Source organism: Zingiber officinale, chromosome 1B (assembly GCF_018446385.1).
Source record: "Zingiber officinale cultivar Zhangliang chromosome 1B, Zo_v1.1, whole genome shotgun sequence".
Classification (NCBI taxonomy): domain Eukaryota; kingdom Viridiplantae; phylum Streptophyta; class Magnoliopsida; order Zingiberales; family Zingiberaceae; genus Zingiber; species Zingiber officinale.
The window spans coordinates 111,288,374-111,307,989 of record NC_055986.1 but is presented as its reverse complement, the minus strand read 5'-3'; the positions used below and the strand labels follow the sequence as shown (position 1 = coordinate 111,307,989).

Sequence of the window (19,616 nt, the reverse complement as noted above, 5' to 3'; positions counted from 1 at the left end):
TGATCTTCCCATCATCTTTTTGACATAGTGAGCCACTTCACTTGCCGACATTTTATCATCACTATCCGATGATTCTTGCTTGGATTCGGATGATGAGGATTCCATATTCTTTTCCTTCTTCTTTTTCTTTTCTTTCTTCTCTACAACAAGAGTCATACCTTTCTCTTTTGAAACCACATTATCTTGTTCATGAAGTTCAAACTCGCAAAACAATTCATCAAGCTTAACTAAAGATAGATCTCTAGAAACCTTATATGCATCAACCATTGATGCTCATAAGGTGGTTCTAGGAAAAGATTGGAGAACATACCTTACTAGGTCTTGATTGTCAATTTTCTCACCTATTACATGAAGCCCATTTACTATCTCCTTGAACCTACCGTGCATTTGACTCACGGTCTCATTGGTCTTCATAGTGAAAGTTTGAAGTTGCCCCAACAAGATATCTCTCTTGGCTCTCCTTGATTCACTTGATCCTTCATTTAACTCAATGAGTTTTTCCCAAAGCTCTTTGGCGGAGTTGAATGGTCCTACTTTGCTTAGTTGCTCCTTTGAGAGTCCACATTGTAGGGTTGTTGTGGCCTATGCATTTGCTTGGACCTTCTTTGTCATCTCCTTTGTCCAATCCTTGGTTGGAAAAGGTGCTCCCGATCCGTCTTTTGGTTTCTTGAATCCATCTACAACACTAAACCAATTCTCAATATCATTCATTAAATAGTATTCCATCTTATTTTATATGCAAAATCATTGTCATCAAAGAAAGGTGGTCGAGCGGTGTTATATCCCTCTTGAAACGTCATCTTGATGCTTCGGTTGACGATGAGTTCTTCCGATGCATTCCTTGCTCTGATACCAATTGATAGGACCTTTGCATTTGGCTAGAAGGGGGGTGAATAGTCTTTCTTTGATTTTTCACCTACAACTTGTTAGCGGAAGCAAATAGAAAGAAATAAAAAAGCAAGAAAACAAGAGAGCAATGCTAACTCCTTGGTTTACTTGGTCTCCACCTCCTTGAGGTAACTAATCCAAGGCACACACCCACATGATCAAGCTTAAATATGAACTTCTCCTTCTCGTTATCACAAACGAAGGTGGAGAAACCTTTACAAGGGTTGCCTCTTCCTCTTACAAGATGAGATCTAGGTTTAGGAGGAAGAGACTCAAATCTTTTTTTTAAAATCACTTGGAGAGCTCTCTTTTTGCTTAGCACAATGAGTATACAAGAGTTGTATTGCTACAGTACTTCTTTCCTCTTTTATTCGTCCTCAAAACTAACTGTTTCTCACGAGATCGTCGCCTTTGATCGATTGAGGACATCTCCAATCGATTCAAATCTAGCCGTTGAGCACCATCCCGATCGATTGAATCAACACTGGATCGATTCAGCTGCATATTTCATGGGCACAAAAGTCAATTCAATTGATCGGCTAATCGATTAGTTATCTCCAATCGATCGGCTGATCGATTCAAAATCGCACTGCTCCTGTAACGCCCGCCCTTCCTCTACTGATCGCAAGGGCAGCGCTACGCGAATATATATACATGTACATTCACTGCAGCGGAAGAATTTAAAAATTTAGAACATACATGGAGAACTATATAATCATGTAAACATATTAAACATGTGAGCATGCTTAGCATTCATGTGCGTAACTTAATTTAATATTTAATCACTGAACCTAACATAGAATTCAAGCATAATTTAGTTACCTTAACATTCAAGCATGATAAAAAAAAGATTCTTAGCAATTCTTTAACTAAACCAAATGTTTACTAGTTCAAGATTCATGGAAATAATAAAAAGAGATAGTCAAATAGCAACCATTAAAAGCATCAAGTAGAAAAACAAGTTAACATGCAAAACTTAGAACATGTATAAGTCTTGAAACACAAAACAGATGTCTTCCACAATGTCACTGCTACACACATCCTTTGCCTCTCCTGCTGCTCCTTTTAGTTTAGTCATTCTTTACCCTTTTCTGCAGTACAAAGAAAAGTAAAACTATAAGCACATAGGCTTAGTAAGTTCCTTTCCTACTCACAAAAACATACATCATGAAATTGATATAGAGTAATGACATGTTCATCTAATCAACACATAGATTTAACATTTTGCATGATAGCATAAAGTAGTGTCATACTCATTTGCAAATCATAAACATAACATACGAGAGCATAAGCATAAGGTAGTAGCATGTTCATTTAGACATCATAGACATATCACAAGAGAGCATTTTCATGAAGCATAATAATCAAATAGCATGAAATAAGCATATGCAAAAATATTCTTTTGAAAACATATATCATATAGATACTTAAATATAAATCTTAACATGAGGGTCTGACATTGTACCACATACATGAATTGCGCGCATCCCTAAATAAATCCGAAGTAGCTAATCCCGAACCTACTAGGGAACTAGGCCCGTACTTCGACCTAGGGGCGACGTAGGAGTCCATCCCCTGGACCATACTTAGGGTCCGGTACAAGTCATACAAAAGTAAAATAGCATATCATGTTCCTTATCACATCATAGAGAGTGCTTTTAATCCCAACTTATAGGGAAGCAACTTTTAGGCATTTTATCATACATAAGTCTTGCATAAGCATAACATGGTGACATAAGATTCACATATCACATAGCATATCATAGAGAGTCATTATCATGCATAGTTGGGGTTTTGAACTTTCTACAAACCCTAATTCCATGTCTTGACCGAAACCTATAAGCCATGATTCTAGGTTTCTTTTAAGCAACTTTAAGCATGAAACTTTAAACTAATATCACATGATACATGGCATAGCGAGTGAGACTTTTAGCAAGCATAAATGAGTTTCTAACCTTAATTTCAAGTCTTGGCCGAAACCTATAGAGCATGAGCCTAGGTTTCTTTTAAGCAACTTTAAACATGAAATTTTAAACTAATATCACATAATACATAGCATAACATAGAAGAAAACATAAGCAAGTCTAGTTGGAATTAAACTTCCCTAAGCCCTTTTCATTTCCTTCTTGGCCGAAACTTACAAGGCATGCCCCTAGGTTTTTAAGCAACATAAAAAAAACATGGAGACACCAAACTAACATCACCTAATAGATTACACATCATGAGAAATCATAATCAAGCATGGTTAAAGTTTTGAACTCTCTTCAAACCCTAATTCATATTTGGCCGAAACTTACAAGGGCATGTTCCTAGGTTTTAAGCAACATCAACCATGAATAGCTTCTTAATAACATCACATAACATATTAGGTATCATGGGAAAAAGCATAAGCAAGTCTAATTGGAGTTTAAACTTCCCTAAGTCTTTTATTTCTTCTTGGCCGAAACTTCAAGGGCATGCTCCTAGGTTTTTAAGCTACATAAATCATGAATAGCATCTTAATAACATCACATAACATATTAGGTATCATGAGAGAAAGCACAAGCAAGTCTAATTGGAGTTTAAACTTCCCTAAGTCTTTTATTTCTTCTTGGCCGAAACTTCAAGGGCATGCTCCTAGGTTTTTAAGCTACATAAATCATGAATAGCATCTTAATAACATCACATAACATATTAGGTATCATGAGAGAAAGCACAAGCAAGTCTAATTGGAGTTTAAACTTCCCTAAACCTTTTATTTCTTCTTGGCCGAAACTTCAAGGGCATGTTCCTAGGGTTTTAAGCTACATAAATCATAAATAACATCTTAATAACATCACATAACATATTAGGTATCATGAGAGAAAGTATAAACTAGTCTAATTGGAGTTTAAACTTCCCTAAGCCTTTTATTTCTTCTTGGCCGAAACTTCAAGGGCATGTTCCTAGGTTTTTAAGCTACATAAATCATGAATAGCATCTTAATAACATCACATAACATATTAAGTATCATGACAGAAAGCATAAGCAAGTCTAATTGGAGTTTAAACTTCCCTAAGCCTTTTATTTCTTCTTGGCCGAAACTTCAAGGGTATGTCCCTAGATTTTTAAGCTACATAAATCATGAATAGCATCTTAATAACATCACATAACATATTAGGTATCATGAGAGAAAACATAAGCAAGTCTAATTGAAGTTTAAACTTCCCTAAGCCTTTTATTTCTTCTTGGCCGAAACTTCAAGGGCATATTCCTAGACTTTTAAGCTACATAAATTATGAATAGCATCTTAATAACATCACATAACATATTAGGTATCATGAGAGAAAGCACAAGCAAATCTAATTGGAGTTTGAACTTCCCTAGGCCTTTTATTTCTTCTTGGTCGAAACTTCATGAGCATGATCCTAGGTTTTTAAGCAACATCAACCATGAATAACATCTTAATAACATCAGATAACATATTATGTATCATGAGAAAAAACATAAGCAAGTCTAATTGAAGTTTGAACTTCCCTAGGCCTTTTATTTCTTCTTGGCCGAAACTTCATGAGCATGATCCTAGGTTTTTAAGCAACATAAAAAAAACAAAGAAAACTACTTGTACTGCAGGTGAGGGGAATACTTACATCCTCTTGCTTGGTTTACTAAGAAAATACCCTTGGTGGAGAAGAAGAAGAAAACTTTTCGCTTCTAGAACTCCCTTTTCCTTATTTTGCTTGTAAGAAGAAGTATGTTTTAAGGATTTCTTTTTGTGAAGTTTTCCTAAGAAGAAACCTTTAGCTTGAATTCGGTAATGGGAGAGAAGAGACTTTAGGTTTTCGGTGGAGGGAGGAAGAAGAAAAAGAATAACTTTTCTTTCTCTTACTTCTTTTTATTCTAAATGAAGGGAGAAAGGGAAAACCACCTTTTCCTTCCCTTAATTTATTTTTCCTAAATGAAGGGAAAAAAAGAAAATGAACTTTTCATTCTAAGTGAAAGGAGAAAGGAAAGATAAACTTTTCCTTCTAAGTGAAGGGAGAAAGGTGCCCCTTCACTCTCCCTACCCTTAACTATAATTTCCCTTCCCTTCAAAACAACATTCCTTCTGGAGCTAATGGTTCTCCCATACCACATAAAGCTTTATCACTTACTAAAGTCATATAAAAAAGTAGCCACCGGCTGAAGCTCGCTAGCGTTGATATGCATTTCTTCGAAAGGAGACTTGAACAATACGTTGACAAAGCTCCCAGTGTCAACGAAGACTCTAGCCACGCGGCTGTTGGCTATGACAACTTTGATGATAAGGGCATCGTCATGAGGCAACTCCAGTCCCTCCAGGTCTTGTGGCCCGAAGCTGATAACAGGACCAGCGACCTACTCCTTGCTGCATCCAACAACGTGAATCTCCAATCGGCGTTCATGAGACTTGCGCGTCTGGCCCGAATCTCCGTCGGTAGGTCCTCCGGAGATCATGCCTATATCACGGATGGTCGCGTTGCCCCGATTCTCCGTCTCGCGGGCTTCTCCTTGCTCCCTAATGCGCCCTTGTTGTTGTATGCTTGGCCCCTCCTGATCGGACCGAGGTCGGCTGGTCTGCCCCGCTGCATTACGTCGCTCCTCCATCATTCGTTGGACCTGAGGAGCCAGCTCAGGGGGTGGCAAGCCCATCTCAGCAGCACGTCGGGCATCACGGGCGAATTGAAAGCACTCGCTGGTAGCATGCGAGTGGGGTCGATAATATGTGCAATAGCGTGGTCCCCAAGATCCAGGTCGGGGAGCATGAACTGCAGCTACCCGTGGGATCGGCCGAGCATCCTGACCGGGGTGGAAAGTCGGTCGGCCATCCCGAGTGTGCGGGAGGGGTTGAGCAGGAGATTGGGGTGCTCTTCTCTCAGGCTTGTTTACGGGATGAGGTTTGTCTGTCTTTCTTCGCGCCGTCTGCGCTTCCTCCACATTGATGTAGCTGGCCTCCTTTTCCAGCATCTTATCGAAATTCTTTACGGGATTCCTGATGAGATCCCTAAAGAACTCTCCTTCTGTCAACCTATGAGAGAAGGCGCTCATGCGTATTTCTGATGTGGCCGAGGGAACATCCTGAGCCACTTGATTGAAGCGCTTGATATAACTCCTCAACGGCTCAGAGGGCCCTTGCTTGAGAGCAAACAAGCAGTGATCCATCTTTTGATACTTCCTGCTGCTGGCGAAGTGGCGCAGAAATGTGATCTTGAAGTCGGAGAAGCAAGTGATTGACCCATGCAGCAGTCCATCGAACCATTTCTGGGCAGAGCCCGATAAGGTATTCAGAAATACCCGACATTTAACAGCATCGCTGTACTGGTGTAGCAGAGCCACGTTCCTGAACCTGCGGAGATGGTCTTCAGGATCTTTACTGTCATCGTATTCTCCGATAGCAGGGGTCGATATCCTTTGGGTAGCCTCTCCTCTAAGATTTTGGAAGAGAATGACACTTTCTCTTCCGGCTCCACCCGGCGTTCTTCGCGCGGGATGATAGACTTCCCTCTCTTCGAATCCTTGGGCAAAGAACTCTCAACCACCGAAACTTGTGGTTGCTCCTTGCGACTATAGCATCCAGGGTCTCACTGATAATAACCCTAGCCTGGCTCTCTATAGAAGGCATGAGGAAATTCCATGGGTTGTTTTCTCTTCGAACCTCGATCCAAGGCATGAGCCAATTCTTTAGAAACCTTAGGTAACTTTCGTGCTCGGGAGACAGTAGTTTGTTGCTTTTCAAAAGCAGTAGTTTGTTGCTTTTCAAAAGCAGTAGTTTGTTGCTTTTCAGAGGCCGCCCGCTTCTTGGCCTCTTTGAAGAGTTCGTACTCTCCCTCTGTCATATTCACGTTGATTCTGCCAAAATCCTCCATCTTCACGTTCCGGAGCAGGTAGCTGTGTTCCCATAGACGGCGCCAAATTTAATCCCGTTCGGAAGCTGAGTCGGACAAAGGATGGTCGCACTGTCGCTGGTGTTGACGGAAAGTCGTGGAAGCGCTTGGTCGATCTATCACCTACCGGAAAGGGTTCTCACGAGCGGATGACGGGGGTTGGTGACAGGGACGATGACGCGAGGGCCCTGCGCACACTCAGACAAGTCGCGTCTGTGTTAGAGACCAAGAACCAGGGAAAAAGTCCCCGGGTCAGACCCTCCGACGCTCAAGTCAAGTACTTTTTCCCCAGAAGCACAGTGAAAGGACGAAAAGTAAAAGACGAGAATGAAATGACGAGTGAGCGTACCTGCGTAGAGACAAAGCCTCCTTTTTTATATGGCAGTAGATGCTTCTGGAGTCTGACGGATGTCAGACTTTGTCTGACGATGAATAATACGTGGCATCTCTCTATAGGTCTGAGAAGGAATCAGGTGGCAACGAGCCACCGATCGTTAGCATATTCCCTAACAAGTGATGATTATTCTCTGACATGTTGTTATGATTCTCTGGCTTGATTGTCGTGTAGTACCTATCCGCTCTGGCCTGTTAACCTTAGACTGGATCTTCGTACCTGTAAATCTTGACCTGTAGGCCCAGACCTGCATTCCCTGGCTCAATCCCCGACTTGTGTTTGTTGTCCCATAAATCCAGATCTATACATCCTGCCCTGCATTTGTCATTCGGTCTAACTCGGTAGATCCGGACCTGTGTCTATCGCCTTGTAAGCCTTCGTCTACATATCCTGACCTATGTCTTGGCTCAATGTATCCTGCTTTGCGAGTCTTGGTTCGTATATCCCGACCTGTACGCTCTATCCGTGTATCCTGTTTCGCAAGTCTGCCAGTCTTGGACCTATCATCCTAGGTTTACCTATCCCGACCTGTACATCTTGTCCATGTATTCTGTTCCGCAAGTCCGTAAGTCCCGACCTGCCATCCCTGATTTGACTATCCCGACCTGTACGTCTTCCTCCTCTTGTCTTGTTCTGCAGGTCTATAAGTCCAACCCTGTAATCCTTGGTTTGCACATCCCGACCTGTACCCTTCGGTCCTTTTATCTTGTTTCGCGGGTCTATAAGTCCAGCCATGTAATCCTTGTCTTGCCTATCTCGACCTGTGCGCTTTGATCCGCATGTCCGGACTTGTAACCCTTGGTTTGCATATCCCGACCTGTACGCTTTGATCCGATCCCAACCTGTATGCTTTGGTCCTCTTATCTTGTTCCGCAGGTCTATAAATCCAACCCTGTAATCCTTGGTTTGCACATCCCGACCTGTACGCTTTGGTCCTCTTATCTTGTTCCGCAGGTCTATAAGTCCAGCCCTGTAATCCTTGGCTTGTCTATCCCAACCTGTGCGCTTTGATCCGCATATCCGGACATATAACCCTTGGTTTGCATATTCCGACCTGTACACTTTGATCCGATCCCGACCTGTACGCTTTGGTCCTCTTATCTTGTTCCGCAGGTCTATAAATCCAGCCCTATAATCTTTGGCTTGCCTATCCCGACCTGTACCCTTTGATCCGAATATCCGGACCTGTAACCCTTGGTTTGCATATCCCAACCTGTACGCTTTGATCCAATCCCGACCTGTACACTTTAATCCGTGTATCCTGTACCGCAAGTCTACAATTTCTGACCTGTAATTATTGGCTTATCTATCCCGATCTGTATGCCTTGATCCATATATCTTCTACCACAAGTCTACCAGTCCTGCCCTGTAATCCTTGGCTTGTATATCCCAACCTATACATTTTGATCCGCATATCCAAACCTGTAATCCTTTGGTCCTCTTATCTTGTTCCGCAAGTCTATAAATCCTGACTTGTTGATCTTACCTTCCAAGTTCCTACTTGACATGTAGACTTAACTCTGGAATGACACTTGTGCCCGACCAGGACCATCCTGTAACCTGACCCTTTGCACCCCACGTAGGCCAGACTTTTGACCACCACGTAAACTTGACTTTTGACCGTCCCGTGGACCTGACTTCCGACTATATCCACTGTCCGACCCCACTATCATGCGCCGTATAAGATGAGATGAGGGATGTTAAAGAAATTGATAAACCTATTGAAGGCCTGCTTGCCTTAGCCATCTTGAACAAATACGCCCACGCATATTCTAATTCGGTTGGTCAACAGGATGGACTTCTATGGTACAAAGACACTGGGGAGAATGTGTGTTTGGCGAGTTCTCCATGGCCGTTCTACAAGCAAATAACTTGCTGGAGGATCCGAGCCAACTCGAGTCAGGACCTCTCAGCACACTTGAATTTGACCCATACTGAACTTTTGTTGGTGTTTATGATGGGCATGGTGTTCCAGAAACTTCTCGTTGTGTCGATGAACATCTCTTTCAGAATTTGAAGAGTGAGTTGATCCTATAACATGAAGGTTATGGCACTTAAGTTAAGAACATGCTAGTGTTTCAAAAACTTAACTTGCACTGTCATTAATATCAGAAAAATCCTCGTCTAGTATATTTTGAAATCTTCATATGAATATGATGCATCTTTTTGTAAATATTGATTGTAGACATTAATATTATGAGGTTGCTTTGACATTTCGTTTTTATGGGATTTGTATTTGTTAGAATGCATACTTCTTCACTAACAATAACATGTTGATACATGCAATTCCTTTAGGCCATTTTCATAGATTTTGTGCTTTAACAGGATTTGCAACAGAGCAACAGTCCATGTCGACTGATGTAATAAGAAAGGCATACCGATCAACAGAAGAGGGTTTTGTCTCCTTGGTGACCAAACAATGGCCTGTGTAGCCTCAGATTGTTGCTGTAGGCTCATGCTGTTTGATTGGGATAATGTGGCATAGATTTTACCACAGTTCAGAACCGACGGTTCGACGGTTCGAAATCATCAGTTCAACGATTCCAAGCAGATCGATCCTTAACCTTAACCGGTCAAGATGATTACAGTTCACGGTTTGGAACTGCCGGTTCACGGTTCGAAATTGCCGATTCATGGTTCGGTTCATGGTTCGCCACGATTCAAGATTATTATATTAAAAAAATTAAAAATTAAAAATTAAACATTAAAAATTAAAAAATACACATTACAAATTAAAATTTATTGAAAAAAAGGACTTGTACTTATTTAAGTTGTCTATCCCCTTAGGGAAATCAAGGCCCACGTAATTCTTTTACATTTTTATTCTTTTACATTGTCACTCACTTCCATTTCTCATTCCTGTCGTATTTGTTCCTTCAGTATCAAAATCTTCAACTTTATCATCTGAAAGATACATTTCTTGGATTCTTTTCTTCGCTCTGGTCCAATCGTCCAGTAATGCTTGGCTTCCAATAAGTCGGGAGATAAAATTGATCGTCGTTCATCTAATATGTTACCGCCGGCACTGAACGTCTACTCCACAACAATAATTGACACTGTACAAGCTAAAATTTCTTTGACGATCACGGAGAGAACAGAAAAGCTTTGAGCCTTCTGTGACCACCACTTTAAGATATCGAAATTTTCACAATCTGTTTCATTAAAATCAAAAGAAGTCGTAAAATAATTCTCAAGTTCCTGTGTGGAACTTAAGGATTCTCGTAGACATTTTGTCTGTTCTTTTAATAAAAGTTGTGTTTTATAAATTTTAAATTACTACTAGTAGTTTGTTGTATTTCAGAAATATTAATTTGTGTTCCATATTTTACATAATATTGATTATAAATATCAAATAAATAAATTCTAACATTATATATAATATTAACTGGATCAGGAGAAGAAGAATCTTTAATTGAAATTAAAGGTTCATAATATAAAGTTAACATTTCTTGTAAAACTTCTAATTTAAATATAGGATCTAAAACAAATACAATTAAATAAATTTAAGGAATAAAATAAAAATATTTTTCCCATTTATTTTTCATAGCTAAGATGCAAGGAGATAAAAATTCATTATTAATATTATCATTTAAAACTAATACTATATTAGAAAAATTTTCTAAAACTAATTGAGCAGTGGAATAATAAACATCAGAAAATTATTTGGTTGCATCATTAAATACTTTTAAAATTTCACAAATATTACTATAAATATTCCATTGTTGTGAAAATAAATATATATTAGTATTAGTATTTTGTGTAAAAAAAATGAACATAATAATTCTTTATATTTAAATGAATCTTGTAATAATTGGTATGTTGAATTCCAACATGTTAGTACATCATGTGAAAATTTTTTAGATCTCATTACATTAGTTTTACAAAATCTACCTCATTGTTTCATTATAGATGGATGAGACCATAAATAAGAAATTACAATTTTAATTATTTTAATATAACTTTTTAAAATTGTTAATCCATCTTGAATACATAAATTTAAAGCATAGCATACACAACGAATATGAAAAAATAAACTGCCAATAATAGGTTGACAAACAAATTTTAGATGATCTATACAAGCGATATTGGAAATAGTATTATCTAATGATATTGAAAATATTTTATGAGTTAAGTCATATTCTTCTAAAATTAAACATAATAATTGTGCGATGTTATGAGTATTATGTGATTCATCAAAAACTCTATAAGCTAACAATCTTTTTTGGAGATTCCAAAAGTTATCGATCCAATGACAAATCACACCCATATATGAATGTATTTGCCAATGATCACTTCAAATATCGAAACATAAAGAAACTTTATTATCTAATTTATTAAATTCATCAAATAAATTCTTTTTTTCTTATTTTATTAATTTTTTAATTGTACAAGTAAGTGTCGTTCTAGGAATACATTTAACACATAGATTAAGAGATTCTTTACAAAAATCTTCAAATATGCATTTAGATCCAAAACTAAAAAAGAAAGATATTTTACGGAAACAAATTTAGCTAATGATTCTCTTAATTTATTATCTGAATATAAAAATAAATCAGAATCGATACTACCGCTAGTTGAAGAAAATTTTGATAATTGTGTTTGAGAACGGTCGAGTCTATATTCTATTGGGTGCTTTGTTTCTACATGTCGTTTCAACGACCCATAGCCGCCGCTAGCTTAGAATTTGTAGGAAATATTGCAGTGTTTATATTTTGCACATATTTCTCCCGACAGAAGAGTGACATTCTCAAAATATTTAGTAAAAATAGAAGACTTTAGAAGAGAAAGTTCCCGAACCTTAGAAGTAATTGCATCGATACTTCCTTGTGTTTCGGGTGTCAGATTCGGAAGATGCTAGCTCTCATCATCGGTGGATTGAATGTTGGGGTCCTCTCGCGAATTTATTATTTCCTTTCCCTTCCAAGCTCGAGATGTTGTACCTCCGCGACCTCCTTCCATTGCAATTGAAAATTGGAAACGAAAATGTGTAGAGAATACGAAATTGAGATTAAGAGTAGAGAAGATGTATGTGAAAAAGATGAAATGAACTCTCTATTTATAGAGTTTTGATAGTAACTGACACTAAATCATAACCATTGATAAAAAAAACTATCAAATGATCCTAACCGTTGAAAAAAATACCCAACCCCCCCCCCAATAGCTAGGAACCGGCGGTTCAAGCCGTTTAAAAAAAAAATAAAAAATAAAATGGTTGAAGTGGCGAGCCAAACCGTCAATCCGCCAATTTTGCACCAAAAGAACTGGAACCGGCCTAGCAACTTGCCGGACCGGTTCGATTTGACCAGCGAACCGGGTCAACGGCCAACTGACCTGTTGACCCTGTTACGGGCCCAGACCCAGGGTCCGGGCCAGACACGACCCGGGGTTGTTTTTCAATTCGATATGCTATTCGTCTAATTGACCAAGTGTTCAACCAATGAACCAGTGACCTGGAGCTTTTCTGGTTTAATTTCAGTTCTGACAACTAGGACTGGTGGTCTTAATTAATGAGGAAGACATTCAAACACAAATTTAATAAATGTTAGTAAAATTCATGGAACTTTTAATAATTGTTTTTTTTTTTTTTTTTTTTTTGCTTCTCTGTACCTTTTCCTTTTTTCTTTTAGCAACAATACACTTAGCTTCAAATTGTATGATATGACTTGATAGAAGACTTGTAAACCTTGAAAGAGTACTTACAGCAAGTCACTGAATCTGAGTATTGAAACCAGGATATTAATCATTTAAGCTACTCTGGCAGATGTTGCTAGGTGTTCATGTATTTAGAGTTTGGTTTGTTAGATTGACTTGTCAATATGTTCCATAGTGTTTATTTAGATGCTCGAGTGCAGTTCTTTCAATTACTTAGGGGTCGTTTGGTATGAGTATAGGAAAGGGAATCGGAATGAGAATCATTATATTATGGAATGGGAATGGGTATGAGCATGGATATCACTCTTAAAAGCAATGTTTAATTAATTGCATACTTTCTATCGGAATAAATCAATATTTTCTTTTTTACCCTTAAAGAAAAATAAGAGAAAAAAATTAGATGTGAGAGAAAGATGAATGTGAGAGAAAAATATGATGAAAAAGAATGATGAGAGAGAAAGTATGATGAGAGAGAAAGTGTGATGAAAAAAAATAAAGAGAGAGAAAGTGTGATGAGAGAAAATGAGAAAAGAGAGTGTGATAGAAGAGAGCATGATGAGAGAAGATGAGAGATAAAATATGATGTGAGAGAAATTATGATGGGAGAGGATGAAGAGATAGAAAATGTAATGAGAAAAAATGAGGGGAGAGAGAGTGTGTGTGATGAGAGAGATTGAGGAGAGAGATTGAGGAGAGAGAAAGTATGATGAGAGAGAAAGTGTGATGAGAAAAAAAAAGAACAGTGAGTGTGATGGGAGAGATTGAGAAGAGAGAAAGTATGATGAGAGAGAAAATGTGTTGAGGAAAAAAAAGGAGGGAGTGTGACAAGAGAGATTGAGGAGAGAGAAAGCGTGATGAGAGCGAAAGTGTGATGAGAAAAAAAAAGAGAAAAGAGAGTGTGATGAGAAAGATTGAGGAGAGAGACAGTATGATAAAAAAAAAAGGAAGATAGTGTGATGGAAGAAATTGAGGAGAGAGAAAGTATGATGAGAGAGAAAATGTAATGAGAAAAAAGAGGAAAGAGAGTATAATAGGAGAGAGAAAGTATGTGATAAAATGATGAGAAAGAAAATATGATGAGAGAGAACAAGAATAGAGAAGTGATATGAAGAAAAAATAAATAAATAAATTTTGATATTTGATATTAAGGGAGAAAATTTTAATTTTAAGTCAAGGGTATTTTTGGAATAAGAGAATATTTTGATTGATGAAAATAGGGTAATGACTCATTGAATGGGAGGTACATGGGAATGAGTTATTACCCAATTTCAAGTATTCATTCCCTTATTTGTATTCCTATTCCTATAATCCAAACATTAACAATGATAATCAATGATTCTCATTCTCATTCCCCACTCCTATTCCCCTAAACCAAACACCCCCTTAATTCTTTCAACCATGTTGAGTAAATTCCTTTCTCATAAAATCCTTCAGGGAAGTGCCCGAAGACTTGTCGGAGCTGCACTACAAGAAGCAGCAAAGAAGCTGAAAATATGAAAGAGAGTCTTAATACAATGATAAAATTGTTACCATGTGATTTTAAAATCATGGGTTTGAATCGCGGAAATAACCACTTGTAAAGTACAAAGTAAAACTGCATCAATGTGGTCCGATTTTTCCCAAGACTCTGTATTGGTCGATATTTCATGTACTGAATTATCCTCAGCAAATCTATTAGATTGTCTCCAATTATGAAATTAGAGGCATTATCTATCTCTTTTGCATTTGTTATATCTTAATAAACGGTTTTAACATAAAATATTGCAACAAAGATTCAACATTTCTTCCTCTTGATTCTCAAATAAAATCTCAAGCCATCATTTCCAATCATCCCCTCTTATACCTTTAAGGAATGGAAATATTCATTCGAACATGCACTCTTCGACCGAAAGTAACTTTATCACAAAGTCAAAGCTATACATCTCGATGGGCCATGTAAATGAGAAGTCAACTCTCTGGTCCCAAAGTCAATATGGCAATTAATCAGGTTCCTTTAAGATTGATTCTTTCATTTTTTTTATCTTTGACTTGGAACCTATAAAACTTCAACTACAAGCTACAGGATAAAAAGAGCCCTTTCTTCCAGAATGCCCAAATTAAGTTTTTTTTTTTATCGTTGTGATAAAGGACAAACGTTTAGTCAACTTCATAGTAGACTAGACATTAGTTGCAATTAATGGCCACATGAGCAACCAACTATCCTGAACTAACATAAATATATAATTATTAATATCACATATTTAAAACATGGTCCATGAATCATCCCTAGTAGGTCAACTCATGTGCTAGAATCTTTCTTATGATTATGGAGGAACATTCATTACTAATTGAATTTAGTTTTTGAAAACTAAAATAAGAGTAGCTAAGTAGATCACACATCTTATGGTGGCATGATAAGGGCATAGTAACTCGATAAGCATCTTCAATGCTTGTGATATGATAAACGACTAACCGTATGTTGTGCTTAAACTCGTGAAAAGTAATGGAAAGATAGAAGGAAGACTACAGTTTATCTAAATCCAATCTAAAGCATGGCAAATCAGAATTAGGAACACTACCATGAATAACTTGTGTGTGTGTAAGTTTCATGGTGAAAACCCCCTACTCAAAAATTAAGTTCACCAATAATACAATAATAATAATTAAGCTTTTATTTCATAAATGAGATTGACTATATATATAGATTCTCTTGTCATTAGGCTCAATCCTCTATGATTATTAAGTTTATTCTTTAACCGTACAGCCTTAATTAAATTGCACTCACCTTCAGATCTAGGTGAGAGCACAGGAGCATATTTCCCTGTCAAAGGAAGAAAGTACGGCAACAAGAGTTAATTAATTGTAATAATTCAAACAGTGGAATAATGAATAAAATATACATTTTGAAGATCAACATTTAATCTTATTTTACCTTTCCCCAATGGTAGACCGATCTGCCATTCATCAATCACAGACACAGATTAAGATATTCTTTTTTTTAAAAAAAAAAGAAAAACTAAACAAAACTGGAATGAATATACCACTTGTAGCCTGTGAAGGTTTTTTATTTGGCTGGGAAGTATATGCTTCATACTTTGAATGAAACCAATCCAAGCCAAACAAAAAAATATTTGTATCCTCTTTTATTTTTAGTGCCACTGGTTTCATGATCCATGTGCTGAAACCTGTTATCAGCATGTGACCATGTGATGCCTCTCACTAAAGAAGTTCATCTTCCTGATGAATCTGAGCAGCCAAAAGGTCACATGAACATTAATTTGTTCGCATACATAAAAAAAAAGGCAGAGGAAGATAACATGCAAACTGATGAGATCTAAAAGTCTTGGCAAGTTCTGTTTATTAGTTGTAGCAGTCTGGAAGATGACTAATCGACACCCGCAAGTCATGGACCTTGCCTTCTACTCTCACATGTCCAAGCTTTAGCTTGGTGACTTCTCCTATATAAACAACCTCAAAAAGATTGTAGCAAACCATTCCAATACCAAGCAAATGCAAATGGGTATCCACATTGAGTTGATCTTGGTTTTCATCACCATTTGCTACATGTACAGCATAGCTGAAGGTTTCGCACCATCAGGCTGGACGAAGGGATCTGCTACGTTTTATGGTGGTAGTGATGCCTCTGGAACTATGGGTAAGTAGATGCATTTGTATCCTCGTCACACTACATCAAGAAGTTACTACTCAAGACTTGATAATTTTTGTTGTTTGGTATAGGCAAGACTGGATTTTAGGTTGATAATTTTTGTTTTCATGGTTATAGGGGGTGCTTGTGGGTATGGTGATTTGTACTCGACTGGCTATGGCACCAGGACAGCAGCACTAAGTACTGCGTTGTTCAATGATGGGGCATCATGCGGGCAATGCTATAAGATCATTTGCGACTACAATTCAGATAAGCAATGGTGCAAGAAAGGTGTGTCGGTGACAGTGACGGCCACCAACTTCTGCCCCCCAAATTATGCGCTCCCCAACAATAATGGGGGGTGGTGTAACCCCCCACGCCAGCACTTTGACATGGCCCAACCAGCGTGGGAGAAGATTGGCATCTATCGTGCAGGGATTGTGCCGGTCTTGTTCCAAAGGTTAGACACAGGTTTACGTTGTTAACAAAGAGATCAATCTATGCATTTATATTCTTTGGCTCAAATTGAAAGCTCATTCAGAACTAATTACCTTTATAGGGTACCATGCAAGAAGCATGGCGGAGTAAGGTTCACCATCAATGGGCACGACTATTTTCAGCTTGTTCTAGTGACCAATGTTGGCGCCGCTGGATCAATACAGGCCATATCAGTGAAAGGGTCCCAAACTGACTGGCTCTCAATGTCGAGGAATTGGGGAGTGAATTGGCAATCTAACAGCTACCTCACCCGTCAGTCTCTCTCCTTCAAGGTCACCACCAGCGATGGACAGACATTGGTGTTCCCTAACATAGTTCCTTCCAACTGGGCATTCGGCCAGACCTTCTCCAGTCCCCTGCAATTCAAGTAGGAGCTTGCTGCCATGATCAAGAGAAGCTAACGGGACTTAAGTTGGCAGAGGCTTGCTGGAGTTGTTGCTTGAGCTGCCCGCCATCCTGCCAATTAGTTAATTAAGGTTAAATACTGTGTAATCTCGATGCAATGTTATAGCCAATGCATCAGAATGATCATCTTGATCATAGAAAGTATCATTATATTAATCATACATGAAATGGGACGCACGAAGTGCTCATCTAATGAAATGTTGTTTCGGTTTCTAAAGACAATGACTTTCTTGTTAATGCTAGTGAAACCAAATATCATGCAATTGATTATCCATGAAGAAGAATACTTCTCCAAAAATCACTAAACCTGCTCTATTAAAATTGCAGAAGACAGGCAAAAGCAACATAGGCTAAGGAATAAACTCTTCCCATAGATTTGTATCAACATGCTTTCAACTGAATCATCTGTGTACTCAAAAGACTACTACTACATGTCAACATCGAAGATTATGTCTACAGAAACTTCACTAATTATCGCAAGTCCACCAACCAAAACTAGGTAAATTGACCAGACAAGATGAAAGGGTGTTGAATCAATACGCACCAGAGCTTAAGGGGTTGCAGAAGAAAAATGGAAATACACCAACCATCAGAAACAAGTCATCTGATGGTAGTCGACTGTCAGAGATTGATTGTTTTGGTTTATCATCACTAACTTTATTGAACATCAAGGCATGGTTAGCACTTTGTATGAATACATATAAACGAAACAATAGAGCATAATTAATCAGTTAGTCGGCACCACAAGTGACCATACTCATCATTGTTACGCTAGCACCAAATTTTTTTTTTTTGCAGTTGCTAGACCTTACAATTCATGAGTACCAAGAAGCGGGGAAAATGGAGAGAATGGTGCATTCCCACAACACTAAAATGTTTTATGCATCAGTTACAGAAAGGCAGAGATAGAACTAGTTTTCTTACTTTGTTAAATTTAGAACTAATATTTATGCACTATAAAATTGCATCTCTCCTAATGTGATGTCAAAAAGAAGAAATCTTGGCTCGCTCAATCTTCTGGAGATCTACTTACCTTCCAAAATGCTCATCCGGCAAGAGTTCTACCTGCTCTAAGAACAAGTCACACCAAGAATGCATGAGTCTCATTGTTTTGTTATTAATTGGACACTGAGAGCTTGCATTTGACAGTGAAGATAAGCAAAGAGAAGAGCGAAAATTGGGCATCCAACAAGAAATTGGCAGAAATAACCAATTAAGAACCCTAGGAGGCGAAACTCGAGCCGGAATTAAAAGATAGACCACGTACCCTAAAGTTCGTCGCTTCTGTACGCAACGAATGCACGACGCCCGCTCAGCTCGGTGAAGAGGGGGCGACGGAGGGAAAAGGGGCGGTCGCCGAAATGGAGGCGACGAGTGAGCTACACCGGAGGAAGCGAAGGATTAGGGCCGAGACAGGCAGAGATCCTCCGGTCCGTAAATTGGTCCACTAGTGATTTTGGTGGACTATGATGGGAGCAGGATCTTCTGGTCTGCTAGTGATTAGTGGAATTTAATGATGATGGGTCTTTTGAAATGAATCAATTTATAAAATGAATCATTATTTATCCATAAATTGTGAATCAGAAAATCCGTGCTCAGGATGGGAGGGGGCCAGCGAAAGAGGCGGCGGGAGAATGAGTGCCAAAATGGAGATAGGAGGAAGGAAAAATGAAACGGCGACGGTTTCGGGAGGGACGGAACAAACCGGCCGATCAAAACCGGTTCGTTGCGATCTAATTAAATTCGGTAAATTGTCGAACGGCATACGTAAAATTGAGTATTACCCTAATCATTTATCGACTTTTTAAAATTATCAAATATCTTTATGTCTTTTTATCCCTGATCTCGGTGACGTAGTCATCAGAAGTAGGAAAAAAACAACTGTATTCGCAGCCCTCCTGAACCGAGTCACTTTTTCATTTTCAAGTAAAAAAATTCCAACAGCACTAAGGCTAAGGCTACGTTTAATTAGATATAATGTAATCGAATTTGTAATGTAATTAAATTTATAATATAACGTAATTTTAATTACATTGCTACGTTTGATAATATAATATATGTAATCTTGATTACGAGCATTCTTTTATTTGGTATCCTTTATTTTTTATAAAAAATATAATTCATATTATTATAAAATGATAAAAATATCTTACGACTTCTATCGACGGTCGCCGCACCTCTGTCGGAACTTGCGTCCTGTGATCGATGACGGTCGGTCGGCGACGGTCGGCGACCGGCGGCCGGTGACAGGCGACAACGGCGACGACCAGCGGCTACCAACGACCGACAGTTG

General features: G+C 38.4%; 1 protein-coding gene and 1 long non-coding RNA gene across 4 annotated transcripts; one reads left to right on the top strand and one right to left on the bottom strand.

Moving 5' to 3' along the window:
* Positions 1–1,807: 1,807 nt before the first annotated feature.
* LOC121972052 lies at positions 1,808–18,843 on the bottom strand. 3 transcript variants are annotated; one of them, XR_006109305.1, is made up of 7 exons: positions 18,591–18,843; positions 17,164–17,374; positions 16,972–17,068; positions 15,816–16,020; positions 15,707–15,728; positions 15,560–15,595; positions 1,808–1,979 (listed from the first exon to the last, which is right to left on the bottom strand). It is a non-coding gene; the product is annotated as an uncharacterized LOC121972052 (long non-coding RNA). The 3 variants fall into 3 exon arrangements; XR_006109306.1 differs by having other exon boundaries at positions 17,169–17,374; XR_006109303.1 differs by having other exon boundaries at positions 16,972–17,374.
* On the top strand, positions 16,274–17,289 carry LOC121972043 (expansin-A11-like). Its single transcript, XM_042523636.1, has 3 exons — positions 16,274–16,429; positions 16,559–16,880; positions 16,980–17,289. The coding sequence occupies exons 1-3, from the start codon at positions 16,285–16,287 to the stop codon at positions 17,287–17,289; spliced, it is 777 nt and encodes a 258-aa protein (XP_042379570.1). The 5' UTR covers positions 16,274–16,284.
* Positions 18,844–19,616: the final 773 nt, after the last annotated feature.

What these genes read in the sequence shown, in the direction of transcription:
- LOC121972043 (XM_042523636.1), top strand. Translation starts at nt 16,285, where the DNA reads ATGCAAATGGGTATCCACATTGAGTTGATCTTGGTTTTCATCACCATT. An exon ending in TGATGCCTCTGGAACTATGG is followed by an intron (nt 16,430 to 16,558) that starts GTAAGTAGATGC and finishes TCATGGTTATAG; the next exon opens with GGGGTGCTTGTGGGTATGGT. An exon ending in GTGCCGGTCTTGTTCCAAAG is followed by an intron (nt 16,881 to 16,979) that starts GTTAGACACAGG and finishes TTACCTTTATAG; the next exon opens with GGTACCATGCAAGAAGCATG.